The following is a 14,245-nucleotide window of genomic DNA, read 5'->3' as shown; positions in this document are numbered from 1 at the left end:
AGATGTCAAACAGAAGCAGGCCTGTCAGATAAAGGAAGCTTCTAGGCCACAGCAACCGGAGAAGAAATAGCAGGAGCAGCTCGCTTACCACTGTTCCTGCCTTTAGTGGTCTGATGAGGGTGTCTGTCAGCAGGTCTAGTAGGGTAGTTCCTCTGGAATGTAGGCATAGGAGAGACAAAAATATGTTTAACATCCTTGAAAGCATTACCTTTTTCTTGAAGAGAGCTAAACATAGCAGCAGCCCCCCCAAAGTTTTTTTTTATCCAAAGTAGCATCCAACAATTTGGCCTTAATGTCCTCAGGTAAGGACTTCAGACAAAAGTCAAGAGTAACACCTCATGACACACCCAAAGGCAGCAGCTCTGGAACAGGCATCAGCAGCATTATATCTGCACTTGATAGAGTGGTGAGCCACCTGAGAGGTAGAAGCCAAAATAGATAAAGCAGAAGACTTACCTTCAGAATCAGGGAGATCAGAAATAACCTGACTAGCCTGAGCAATCAAGGCCAGGGCATATCTGACCATATGGGTCTGGGAATTGATGGCATGAAAAGCCGAAGTAGAAGCAGTACAAAACTTATCAGTCCTCTATTTTCCATTGCCCTACAATCCTTATTGAAAAGCAGAAGCTCGGAAGAAGGCAAAAGCTTAGGAGGTCTGTTAGAGAAGACTGGTAGCACAGCACAGTCAGCAGAAGACCACTTAAATAAAAACTGGCAATCCTCAGGAACCTAATAGAACCTGTCAGGTTTCTTTGGAACAGATGTCTCAGAATTAGGAGAGTCAGAAGAAGCTATAACGGTGTCTAACAAAGTAGCCAACACAGAAGGCACTGCAGAAGGTTTAGAAGTTATCCAAATGAAGCAATTCATAATACCTTTTCTAGATATCAGATACCTGAGAAGAATCCCACTTAAAGCATTCCATCATTCTAGCTATTGTGTCCCCAGAAAACAATTCCTCAAAAGGAGACTCAGAACTAATGGACTCATCTTCATCAGAACCATAAGCCAAAGATGAAGGCATCTGGGAAGAGTAAGACAAGGACCCTTCATCAGACTGAATCCTCATCTGAAGAATCATGATCCCTATGACCTTTGGAAGGAGCTGGAGTCCAAAGGGTAGCAAGCACAGAAACCCCTTGAGGAAGCTTCAGGGTCACTAAATGGGTCCCCTACAGAAGAACGACAGCTGAGAAGACCGAAACCCACATAACCGACACCACATGGTCGACAATCAAAATTTCCACAATGGGAAAATGGTATGTCTCTGTAGTATGGACTGGAAAGATTTCCATTCCTGCATTGTAGTGTGATCTCAGAGTTGGTATATTAAAGTTACGGGGGTGTGTGGGGGGTGCAGGGGGGCATAGTCCCCCTGCTAGCACAAAAAAAGGAAACTCTATTTTCCTTTTTTTGTGCAGTAATTACGTTGTCACTGTTTCAATTGTCGACCATGTGGTGTCGGCTATGTGGGTGTCAGCGTTTTGCACTGTCATTCTTGTGTAGGTGATCCCATAAAACAGGTCTTGAGTAAACTCTTGCTATTCCCTTTGAGGATCCTTAGGGTGTACAGAAGTATGCTTAGTCTTCAGCTTTTTCTTGGAAATTACGTCAGCCCTAACAAACACCAGAGGTTCCGAATTCTGACAGGATTCATTAAGAGTATCTGGAATCTCTTCCCTGACCAGAATCTATGGAATCCCTCTAAACCCCTCTGAAATAATCAACCACAGTTTGAAATAATCACCTGGAGTTCCCCTCAATGTTCACAGCAGACACCTGCAAAGCCTTGTATGACTTGCAAAAATAAGGATCCATGCCAGCCTCCAACAGAGCCATGGCAGAGAAATCCAAATTAGACATTGGACAGCCTACAAAGCTACCACCTGCTTCTAGTGAAAAGTCTGGTGGAGGCTGGATACCCAAGGAATCCAGCGGAGATTTCTTGGCCTACTTCTTACTTGACGGTACCTCCAGGTTGATTGATTTTGCCATGTTACCCTGGGCTAACCAGTTTAAGCCTCTGGTTCTCTAGATAGATTTCTAGAGAAGACAACCAGCTTCTAACAGTCTTAGGCATAAATGCCTTATAAAAGCTACAGGATGTATGGTCATGGGAAGCACCCAAACAAAAATGACACTGTTCGTGATGATCATATGGGGAATCTGCCTCCCACGCTGACATTTTCTTCCCTTTGAAGACATAAACTCCAGGTAACCCAAAGACAACAAGACCAAAAGAAAAAAAGAGACCTCAACAGGTCACTTACCTGACGGCTATGTATTCACCTCAACAAAGGTTATTCAGACTGATGAATGATGAAGGCATTCAGACTGGCGACAAGGAAGTTGGGCAAATGCGTCTGTATGTCACTTTTATGCTCTATGCCCTGAAAGGGGAACATATGTGTGATGTACGGCTCATACAAAGTCTAAAGGCTTTGGTATACTGGCTGGACATTAGGCTATCCTTGACAGGAGATCCCTATGGTAAAGAATATTGCAACAGTGACATAGAAGGACATCATACATAGCAATCTGGCTTTTGAAAAACATATAACTAAGATAGCAAGAAAATCATTCTATGTTACCTCACTTATATCTAAGGGTATGGTATCCTAGTCCAAAGAGGCTATAGCACCACTCTACTCAGCCCTTATCAGACCTGTCATTGAGTACAGTGCCCTGTTTGGTATGTACTTAATCATACATTTGCAACCGTTGGAATGCCCAAAAAGGTTTCTCACCAGGAGAAATCATGGCATAAAAATTGTGCCCCACATTGACCTCCTAAAGTTTCTGTCACTGTATTCAGTCTCTGACAGGCTGATAAATCACTGGCACAAAAACGAAAATCTTCCATGCAGTCATTTTAACTTTTTAAGAATGTGATCGGTGACTCTAACATAGGATGTAACATTTTGCACTATATTTGTAAACTTAGAATTTAACATAAAGCTGACACCGTTGGTTTAAACAGAGTTGGCAATGCTTTTATATCATTACAATTCTGAAAACCTACTATTCCACAGGTGTTCTTACTGAAATAATTGCTTTAAAACTTAAGAAATACAATTTCTATGCAACAACAAGGGTCATTATCAATACCCCTACCACGTTGACAGTTTCCATACAGTTTAGCTGACTGCGACCCTGACGTTGTTTCAAAGCTGTTAACTCATTTTGCCCTAAATTACATCATCTAGATTTGGAGGCTAGTTACTAAATTTCTTAATTTCATAAACCCTGGTTACAAACTTGCTCCGATATTGTCACTGAAGACATCAGTGGTGGATTAAAGGCTTTGTCAGGACTGATCAACTATTTTAATACTAATGTAAGTTAGTTCTTTCAATGTATAAGTCAAATTCAACTTATATTCATGTATATACAGTTTCAAATCAAAAGTACGTTTTATTAAATCTGTATATCTCTTTGGAATAAAGGAACTCCAAACCCCTGCCCCGCACTACGGATATTTATCTGCATTTTACTAAACTGAACAGTATTCACATATTTTAGTCATTTTAATGTTCATCAAAAATGTCACATCTCAATTTATCATTAAAATATCAGAAACAGTAAAATATATGAGTACCCAATTTCCTTGGTTTCTGTTCATGAATTTTTCTTTCTTTACCTCTGTAGTATCATTGTTTTATCATAATGGACATGAGTTCTTTCTCTCTAAACACTTTTCATTGTAAGAATTTTACCATATTACTATGTACTTCAATATACGGCCCCTTAATCATAAGTGTATCACAACTAACAACATATGCAAATATTTCTCATTCTGTGTTGCTGATAAGTTTACATCTTCTTTTTCTAAATATTTTGTGAAGCTCTTTATAAACACTGTAACCTTGAGCTGCTGTTACAAGTCTTTCATTCTTTGGTTTAATTTTATTTCTTCTTAGCTATTCTTGTGTGTTAAATTTTGATCAACATGTGGTTGGTCCAGCAGACCACTGTAACTCTGAGCTTTCCATTTTTTTTATTTTCTTCTGGTCACAATTACAGTCTTTATTTTTCATTTTAGTAATTTCTGTTTCAGCTCATTTTCTTTCACCCCCTTCTGGCTTTATTTCTATTCCCACTATCTTCTGAAATTATTCTCCTGAGAATACATATCATATTAGAGCCTGTGCTTGGACTGGATGACTTTAACAAATAGTTTCAAAGCTGCAGACGTACACATTTGGTCAATTTCTAGAGGCCTGTACCTTTAGAGGCCTGTACCTTTATACTGGGACATCTGCAATCCTGAAATATTCATTTTTACTTGAGCTTTATTCCTACACGTCAATGCAGATTCAGTGTTCGCTTCAGTTTTCTGAGATATAAACTTGCTAAACTTTTTTTTTTTTATGTATGTATTGTTGATTCATATCTATTCCCAGATATTTACTGTACCACTGTTGCATTTGTTTTCTATCACATTCCTCTCTCAGTACTATATTTTCTCGCTATTACATTCCTCTCTCAGCACGATATTTTCTCACTATCACATTCCTCTCTCAGTATATTTTCTCGCTATCGCATTCCTCTCTCAGTACGATATTTTCTCACTATCACATTCCTCTCTCAGTATATTTTCTCGCTATCACATTCCTCTCTCAGTACGATATTTTCTCGCTATCACATTCCTCTCTCAGTACGATATTTTCTCACTATCACATTCCTCTCTCAGTATATTTTCTCACTATCACATTCCTCTCTCAGTATATTTTCTCACTATCACATTCCTCTCTCAGTACGATATTTTCTGGCTATCACATTCCTCTCTCAGTACGATATTTTCTCACTATCACATTCCTCTCTCAGTATATTTTCTCGCTATCACATTCCTCTCTCAGTACGATATTTTCTCACTATCACATTCCTCTCTCAGTATATTTTCTCGCTATCACATTCCTCTCTCAGTACGATATTTTCTCACTATCACATTCCTCTCTCAGTACGATATTTTCTCGCTATTACATTCCTCTCTCAGTACGATATTTTCTCGCTATCACATTCCTCTCTCAGTACGATATTTTCTTGCTATCACATTCCTCTCTCAGTACGATATTTTCTCGATGCCTTAGTTTTCTTGCTCTAAATGCTTCTTTCATATACCTGTCAAACCCACATGTCATTTTTGCATCACCTAAAAAGGTTTTAGCCATGGTTAGTTGTACTTTGTTGCCTGTCAGCTGTACTGTTTTGAATACTTCATAAAAAAAGGATATATTTTGGCAAACTTGTTTTCTTGAAATCAAGCTGTACCCAATGGTTTGTCTGTTTAATGGACTGAGGACAAGTTAAACTAGCCATGGTCATAAAGAACCACTCTGGAATATCCCTCACAGGATTTCTATGACTATAACAGTAATTTACTGATTTGTGTATCTTCTTTGTAAATGAGTTGCCACATTTGCATAATCTGGCGGTATATAATACATCAATATATGTTGCATTTTTTGCATTTGTAAACTTTTATGCTCCATGAATGTGGAGTACAGTTAACTTGTGTATATTTTAGAATTTATTGATGCCACGCACAAATTCCATTTTGTTATTACTGTAGCTTGTATCGGAAAGAGATTCATCATATGACCTTCTCTTCCATTCTTTATACTCTTTTCCAATGATTGGGTCTTTATTTAAATGACACTCTGGATCATTTTCAGTATACAAATGTTTATGTTGTTAGAAGGCAAATTAATGTGCAATTCAGTTTTAAGGAGTACTATAGTTTCTTCATACTGTTAAACAGGCTGGGGTCCATTCAGAATGTGAACATACATAATTTTACTTAGGGATAAATTATGTTCCCAAGCTGTTAATACCTTTAGCCAAAAAGCTGGGTATAGCATCTGGACTTGTGATTTTCTTGTTTCCCTGTCCAAATGATCTAACACCTTCTACACTAAGTCAGTTTTGTCAAAAACATAATATGATGTTGAACTTCATTCCGGGATTTCAATGCAGTTTTCAGTATTGCCTTCATTCTTCTAGAATATTCTGTATAATAAACCTTGCTCCCATTTGCTCTCCCTGCACTACAGACCCTTCATTTATTCCCAGATATGTATACTACTTCTTGCTCAAGTTCTTTCATATCACATTTCATCTTGAGTAGGTGCTTTCTTTGAACTTTGAGTTTCATGACATAAAATGTTGCTTTCACGTATTTATCAAAAACGAATTCAGTTCTTATACCATTTGAAAAAGTTTTACCAATTTAAAACTACATTTTCAGTTGCTTACCTAATGAGCTGAAGAGTTTTAAACCTTCCACAAAAAGTGAGAGGTCACTTGGCAATTGTTCCCCTTTTCAATTTCTCCAAATGTTTAGGGTTTCTAATACTGTGACAACAATGGACCACATTCCTGAGTCAGGGTGAGACTAAAGTTATTGAAAATAGTATATTCTCACCATCTACAATGAATCCAGAATTTCCTCCTCCTCCATTTTGTAAGATGTTACATAAACTGTTAACATATTTAAGAACACATGAACATTCTTTTACCCCTACATTTCTCTAGTTTTTGCCTGCATATTTTGGTATTTTACGACTTTCTCTCTCTTAATGGCCATTACACTATAATCACTAGGTGTAGCTATTTAAATAATCAATTACTTTTGACCTTTTCAGTAACATACTTGTTTTTTTTGTGTCTTTCTTGTGTGCTGGTAGTGGGTGATCCCAAGTGAATGTAACTACTTCTTCTTTAAATGCTTTGTGGTTCATGTTTCTAATGCTTTTCAGATGCACATATGTTGAAGTGTTTTCCCAATCTACAATGTCTTACCACAGTGTAATATCTTTCTGAATATAGACCCCTGGCCATAAATATAATACAACAACCAGAAACAAGATGTGAAACTGTTCCTACTTGTGTAGTAAAGTGCATGCGTTTGTCTGTTATTGCTACTTTTTTATAAATATTGTAAACAAACATATATATAACTCTACTGTCTGGAGTCGGAATTATTAACTTTTCATCTCTTAGTATAAATTCAACTCACCTTAACAATTGGATTCACTTCAGAAGCCTGAATGATCACAACCCTGAATTGCATAAACCGGAAGACCAAATGCCTGAAATTTCATAAGCCTGAAAACTCAAAAGCCTGAATCCCATAAGACTGAACACAGATAAGATACATATACTGACTGAAGACAACACAAAACAGATTATATTCCACCAAATATAAGCAGGGGGGCAAGCCCCCCTGCGCCACCCACACCCCCTGCTACATATGTATATATATATATATATATATATATATATATATATATATATATATATATATATCAACTCCAAGATTGCACTTCACTACACTAAAGTGCAATTGCGGATTTGATATATTTAATTAGCAGGGGGGTTGGGGGCACATCCCCCACATGGGAGTGCAGGGGGACTTGCCCCCCTGCCCATACTTGGTGAACACTGCTATCCTTTGTCTTGGATGTGTTTTTGTGTGTCATTTTTTGTGTTCTGTATATTTTCAGTCTTATGGGATTCAGGCTTATGAAATTTCAGGTTTTTGGTCTCCCAACGTATGCAATTCAAGCTTGTGATCATTCAGGCTTCTGAAGTGAAAGTTAATAATTATATGTCAAATCTTAATCAACACAAAGTTGTTCCAGGAGTTTATACCTGCTAGTCCAATTGTGGGATTTCTAGTTTTCCTTCATTTTATTTTAATTCCCGTTTGCATTTTCCTGTTATTAATTTAGTTCCACAGTATTCTATTCTATTTATTGCTATTTCTTTATTAATTTCTCCAAATGTTTTGTGTTTGTAATACTGTGAGTACAAAGGAAAATGTTCCTTGGTTAGGCTAAGATTAACATTCATTAAATTAGTAATGCTTCTGTCTTTGATCCTTGCAAAGAGTGCTTTTCTCAGCACCTGCAGTGTATTCAGAATTGCTTTCTTCTGCAGTTCATATGGGGTTACACATCCATCCATCCATCCATAACCCCTTTTTCCATTTTTGCACACAGGTCCGGAGTGTATACTGGCAGCATATTTAAGTATGCTTGAAAATTCTGTTAGTCAAGATGATTCTACTACAACTGGAACTGTTTGGGTATCTTTCATAGGTTCATAGGTGTGTACTAGGCTAATGGCCTTGGAGCCTTTACAAGCCTAGCCCATAGAAGTGCCCTGGCATCATGCTGCCCAAAAATGAATGGCCTGTATTGGGCTCGAACTGTGAATGACTGCATGCTAAGCGAAAGCTCTAACCTCTATGCTATTTCACTTTTTTTTTGTCCCACAATTCACTGCTTTTAAGTCCTTGTATTATATGACTTTGTCTTTCTCAGTCCGTAGGACTATAATTGTTTGGTGTAGCTATTTCAGTGATTAATGATACGTTTGTTCTTTTTTCCATGACTGTTATACCTGGTTTCCTTGCTTCTACTTTATGGTCTGTCTATATAGGGTGACCCATGTGACCAGAATGTCAGTGTCAGTAATGCTTTGTGGTTCATGTTTCCAATAATTCTCAGCTACTTATATATTGCAGTGTTTGCTTGACCTTCAAAGCAACAGTTGTGCCATATTGTTTTTACTTTACTGTAATACAAACTCCCATCTATAAGCATACTGCAACCAACATAAGCAACTGGTTCTTTTTTAGAGACTCAGTAAACCAACATGGATGTAGCCCACTATCTTGAGAAACCATTATTAGCCTTTTATCTTTTGATTTAAATTTTCCTGCCCCTAACCATCCATGTATGAAATCTTGATCAACATGTAACTGTTCCAAGAGTTCACTAACGTTATCATTATAATGGGGTGCTTTCAATTTTTATTTTTATTTCTTTTCGGCACTTTCTGATGGTGCCTGATTTTAATCGGTTTCAATCCCATTCCTGCTCCTTTCTGAAATCCTTCTCTACACAAACCAAAGATGTCATCGTAATACTTTTTTCATGGTTTAGAACTTCAACTATGTTTGGATCTGATAATATATGAAATCCCACAATTGCAAACCTAAACATGTAATCAATTTTGAGTAACTCCATATCTCCTTTAGACTGAAGAAAATATATCCCTACCATGCACTGTTTTATATACATCATTTGATAAGCGTTGTTTTATTTTCCAACTGACTGTATGTTTTCTGGGGGCCAATCAATCACACAAAAGCTGTTGGAACAGGAAGAACAAGTTGATTTATAGCCTGAACTTTTAGTTGGCAACACACTTTTCAATATTGTCTTTAATCTTCTAAAGTATTCCTTACTAAGCTTTGGGCACATTCGTTCATGTTTTATTGCTGTCCGTTCCTCTTTTCTCAAACATTTTACACACCCTTATGTTTGAGTTCCTTTACACTGCATTCTATGCCCAGGATGATATTTGCTTGGTGCTGCAGATTTCTTGATATAAACATTGTTTTTTTGCATTTATTAAGAGGAAACGTTATTCTTATATCATCAGCATCGGAGAAAGGTTTAAGGATTTGTAGTTGTGCTTTCATTTGCTTGTCTGATGAGCTTTCCAATTTTAAATCATCAACAAAAAATAAAGGAGATGCATTTGAACAAGGGTGGTTCTGGCAGTTAGGCTGTAACCATGGATCTATGTCAGAAGATCAGCTTTCTAGAAAGACAAACCTCATGTGGTCAAGATCACATGATTGACTTTCCAAAAAGTCAAGCTTGACAAAACAACCAAAATCTGTGTTTTTGTAGAAAGGCAAGTCTCCATTTTACATACCAGCTACAGTAGGGAATATGGTAAATTCCCGAATCCCCACTGTACGGTGATCTCCATACAAATGAAATGGTCTCGAACATATGTAGTTCAGCTTTCTGAAAACTCAGTCTTCTGAATGGAACCCATAACTGTAGCCAAGTCTATTAAGTAAGTTTATCAAGTAAGTAAGATTTAAGAGCAATATGACATTCTGGAATATCCCCCTTTGGATTTTTATCCTTTGGATAATAATTTGTCGTTTATCAAGACTCAGTTGTAAATTAGTTTGTCATTGTTTTTGATCAATGTAGGGCATTGCCCGATAAATAATGTAAGTATTCCATATTCCATGAATGTGGTATGCTCTCAAATGCTTTTTGTAATCCAACCATACCACACATAGGTTCCTCCTTTTTATTACTTTAAAAATAAATGAAACTTTGTTCCTGATGATAATTCTTTTTGTTTAATCTTTTTCTCTACTGCCATGATTAAAAATTTTCTATAACTATATATTATGTCCACATTAATGCCAGTGTATAATTGATATCTATATTGTCGAAAGACAATTTACTGGTCTGTAGCTCTTAGGATGGCTTCACAGTTTGCTCTTAATCAAGAGTATGTTTGTTCCTGTTGTTTTCCAGGCTGGTCTCTTTTTGGGATATGTGAGTACATAACTTTTATTCAGTGCTAAAGCATTCAGCAAAGACATTTACACTTTCAGTCAGAGGTTGGATACTGCCTCTTGGCCTAAGGTTTTCCAGTTAGAAGCTTTACTTTGTAGTTTTCTCCCACTTTTTCAACAAGCCTTGTAAACCAATGTGTACGCAAGCCCACTATCTTGAACCTTCATTAACAGCCTTTCATTTGTTGGTTAAAATTTACATCTTCTTAAACATTCATGCATCAAATCTTGATCGACATGTGGTTGTTTCAGGAGTTCATTTAAATTTGCCAGTCTACTGGTAGGATTTCCAGTTTTCTGTTTCAGCTGGCCTCTTCTTTTTATTCTTTTGTCTATGTTTAGTTAGCACATTAGTCACTTCCTGATTATCATTGACTTCTGGTTTGATTTCCATTCGCAATCCTCTGTGAAATGCTTCTGCTAAATTAAGCAAGTATATCATCTTAGCCCTCTTCTCTTCATATCTAGATGTAGCCCATTTTTAGGAGGTACATATCTCCTTCAGAATGAGGGATATATAATATGTCATGCAATGGTTTTACATAGCAACTGATAACTATGTAACATTTTTTTTCTTGTTCAAGTGATTCAGTGCTGTTTTGGGTTAGTCAGTCACACTAAAACCAGGAAGAGCACGTTAATTTATGGTTTTAACTTTATTCCCAGATTTGAAGACAATCTTCAATATTCACTTTAATCTTGTGAAGCATTCTTACTAAGCTTTGTTTTCATTTTCGTTTTACTGCTGACTCATCATTTAGGCCTTAAATTTTTATACACAACATCCTTTTGTTTACATTCCTTTATATCACCTTCCTGTCTCAGGGTGATACTTTTCTGGTGGTGCACTTTGCCTTAGACAAATGCTGTTTTTGTACATTTATTAAGACCAAATGCCATTTTTGCCAAATAAAAAAAGTTTTAACCATTTGAAATTGTGGTTATATTAAGTACACAGCTTACAATCAAGGAAAAAAAATCTGTGGTAACAAAGAACCTGCCCCCCAGAATATTTACCTGGGGTAATAATTTGCCACGGTTTCTAATCATTGCAATGTAATCAATTGATATAGTGTGCATCTTATACGTCTCTAGCCATTCCATATTCCATACGTGTGGGATGCTGTCAAATACCTTTCTGTAATCTACCCAAGCTATAGTTAGAACCTTTCCCTTTTTACAACTCTTTATTACGGCTTTGTTTAACAACAGATGGTCCCTTTTTTCTAGGTGACTTTCTTTCATTACATTTTTGTTCTACTGCCATGATTAAACATTTTTCTTAATGGCTATAAAATATGTCCACATCAACTACAGTATATAAGATTTATGCCTTGTCGGAAAACAAGTTATTGGTCTACAATTTTTAGGATGGTGCACTGGTTCACTTTTAAGAAGGAGTATTGTTTTTCCCCATTGTTAAGTGGTAAGTGTGTGGGAGGTACACGCAAGTAATTTCACTGAATGCTAAATCTTTATGAAAAGATGTTAACACTTTTAGCCAGACGTTAGGTACTGTATCTTGACCCTTTCTTTTCCATTTAGGAGCTTTTCTTAATTTTGCCTCAGTTTCTCTGGCTGTTGCTCCTCCCACTTCATAACTTCCATATTACAGTTCCTCACCGTTTCTTTTCTCTAGCTGTTACTTCCGCATATCTTTCCTGGGTGAGTCCTTTGGTGGTACTGAAGACCACTCTTGTCTTTGTAACACTTCCCACATTCAGCACAATTATATGGTCTCTCACCTGTGTGAGTCCTTTGGTGACACTGAAGCCCACCCTTGTCTTTGTAAGACTTACCACATTCATCACATTTATACGGTCGCTCCCCCGTGTGAGTCTTTCGGTGGTACTGCAGACTACTTTTGCCCTTGTAACACTTACCACAGTCTGCACATTTATATGGTTTCTCTCCTGTGTGAACACGTTGGTGAGTTTTTAGCTGATGTTCATTTGTAAAGCACTTACTGCATTCAGTACATGTATACAGCTTCTCCCCAGTGTGAATGGCCTGGTGACATACTAAACTTCTTTGGTATGTGAAACACTTTGTGCATTCAGTACATTTATATGGTTTTATGCCGGTGTGAATAGTCCGATGGTGTATCAGGCTATTGTTACATGAAAAACATTTATTACATTCAGTACATTTATATGGCTTCTCCCCTCTGTGAATGGCTTGATGCTTTACCAAATGACTACTCTGTGAAAAACACTTAGTGCATTCAGTACATTTATACGGTTTTGCCCCAGTGTGAATGACTTTATGACGCATCAGATGACTTCTTTGTGAAAAACACTTACTGCATTCAGCACATTTATATGGTTTTACCCCTGAGTGTATGGTCAGGTGTTGTATGAGGCTATTGCGAAATGGAAAACACTTACTGCATTCAGTACATTTATATCGTTTTTCATTTGTATGAGTCTTTTGATGACATAGGAGAGATTTTTTTTTTGTGTAACACTTACCACATTCAGTACACTTGTATGTTGCTTCTCCTGTGCAATTCTTATTCTCCTGATGCTTTAGCAGATCGTTTCTTTGTAAGAAACTCTTACTGCATTCTGTATACTTATATATTTTCTCCACTGTGTTAGAGCTCTGATATACTGCTTGACTTTGCTGTGCATTACAACTTTTGTCACTTTCAGAGCTATTATTATGGATATATCCTGCATGAAGCTGTGGTGCAAAAGTGAAATGATGCTTGTTGGAGCCCTTTGCAGGCTGATCACACTGGTGCAGGTTCACTGCCAGGTGTTGTACCTGAGGTGTTTCACTGTCACCTTCAAAGATCCGGCTGGAGTTAAGTCCTGAATGAAGCTGGAGTACAGGAGAGAGATGAAGCTTTTTGTAGCCCTTCATATTCTGAGCATATTGTTGCAGGTTCTCTGTTGAGAGATGCAGCGGCCATCTTTGATTATTATTCTCGCTGCATATATCTCCTGAGTGAAGCTGGGGTACAGGTGTGATATGCAGTTTGTCAGAATCCTTCTCAGGCTTTGCACACTGCTGCAGGCTCTTTGTTGGTTGATGCAGTTGTGATCTCCCACCTAAAAACAGATGAATTAGTATTTTGTCACAATGGTTAAAACCACATCTGATAGTTCACCCATAATAGGACATCTTTATTGTTTAGCCATTTTAAATACTAAGAATTTACCGTCTGCTTATAAAGTTATTTTATTCTTGCAGTTTTAAGATAACAAGCAGCAGTTATGACTCATTTATCAGAATTTGGATCTTAATGATCACCCGTAAGATGTACAAAATGGATAGAGAACAATTACAATAAAAAAAGTCATCAACTGATATATAAAAGGAATCAAAACCACTTTAATATCCCTCAATTTTCTTCACCAAGACGTGTGAGGACTTTTCGCACTATTGTAGCCTTAACTTTGTCTTGCTGTAACATTAACTATTTACCAATGATTATTTATTCTTAGGTAGGTACTAGGCTACCGGCCCAAGGGCATACGTAAGCTTAGCCAGCAAGGTTCCATAGCTTACGCCACCCAAGAAAGTTATTTTCCTGTGCCTCTGTCCAGCAGAGACAAAGAAGTGATCCCCGAGGTGTATTTCCCATTTTCCATCCACTCAAGATTTTTCTTGAAGAGTGCTAGTGAAGAACTTTGCTTGACATAAATGGGTAGCTTGTTCCAGAGTATAGGAAGTCTCTGAGACAGGAATCTATCCCTCCAGCGTGTCCTGTTTATTGTGGTGACAAGGTTTAGGTCCCTAGAGCATGTAGCTCGGAGGGACTGGGATTTCTTTAAGTGTAGCATGTCCAACAGCTCTGGGTTTGACATAGCTTAATATGTTAGGCAGAGATCACCT

The 14,245-nt window shown here is 37.3% G+C and overlaps 1 protein-coding gene across 1 annotated transcript in view; it reads right to left on the bottom strand.

Annotated features, from left to right (window-relative positions):
* Positions 1–14,245, bottom strand: part of LOC122792380 (zinc finger protein 84-like) — a 400,930-nt gene that overhangs the window by 307,515 nt on the left and 79,170 nt on the right. Inside the window, exon 5 of the mRNA XM_044060166.1 lies at positions 12,049–13,458. Within this exon, the coding sequence (XP_043916101.1) occupies positions 12,049–13,458 (1,410 nt within the window). The remainder of the gene's footprint in view (positions 1–12,048; positions 13,459–14,245) is intronic.

Source organism: Protopterus annectens, chromosome 1.part2, assembly GCF_019279795.1.
Source record: "Protopterus annectens isolate FY-2018-M chromosome 1.part2, PAN1.0, whole genome shotgun sequence".
Taxonomy (NCBI): Eukaryota; Metazoa; Chordata; order Ceratodontiformes; family Protopteridae; genus Protopterus; species Protopterus annectens.
Note: the sequence above shows the minus strand (reverse complement) of the source record. Positions and strands in the feature narration are given on the sequence as shown.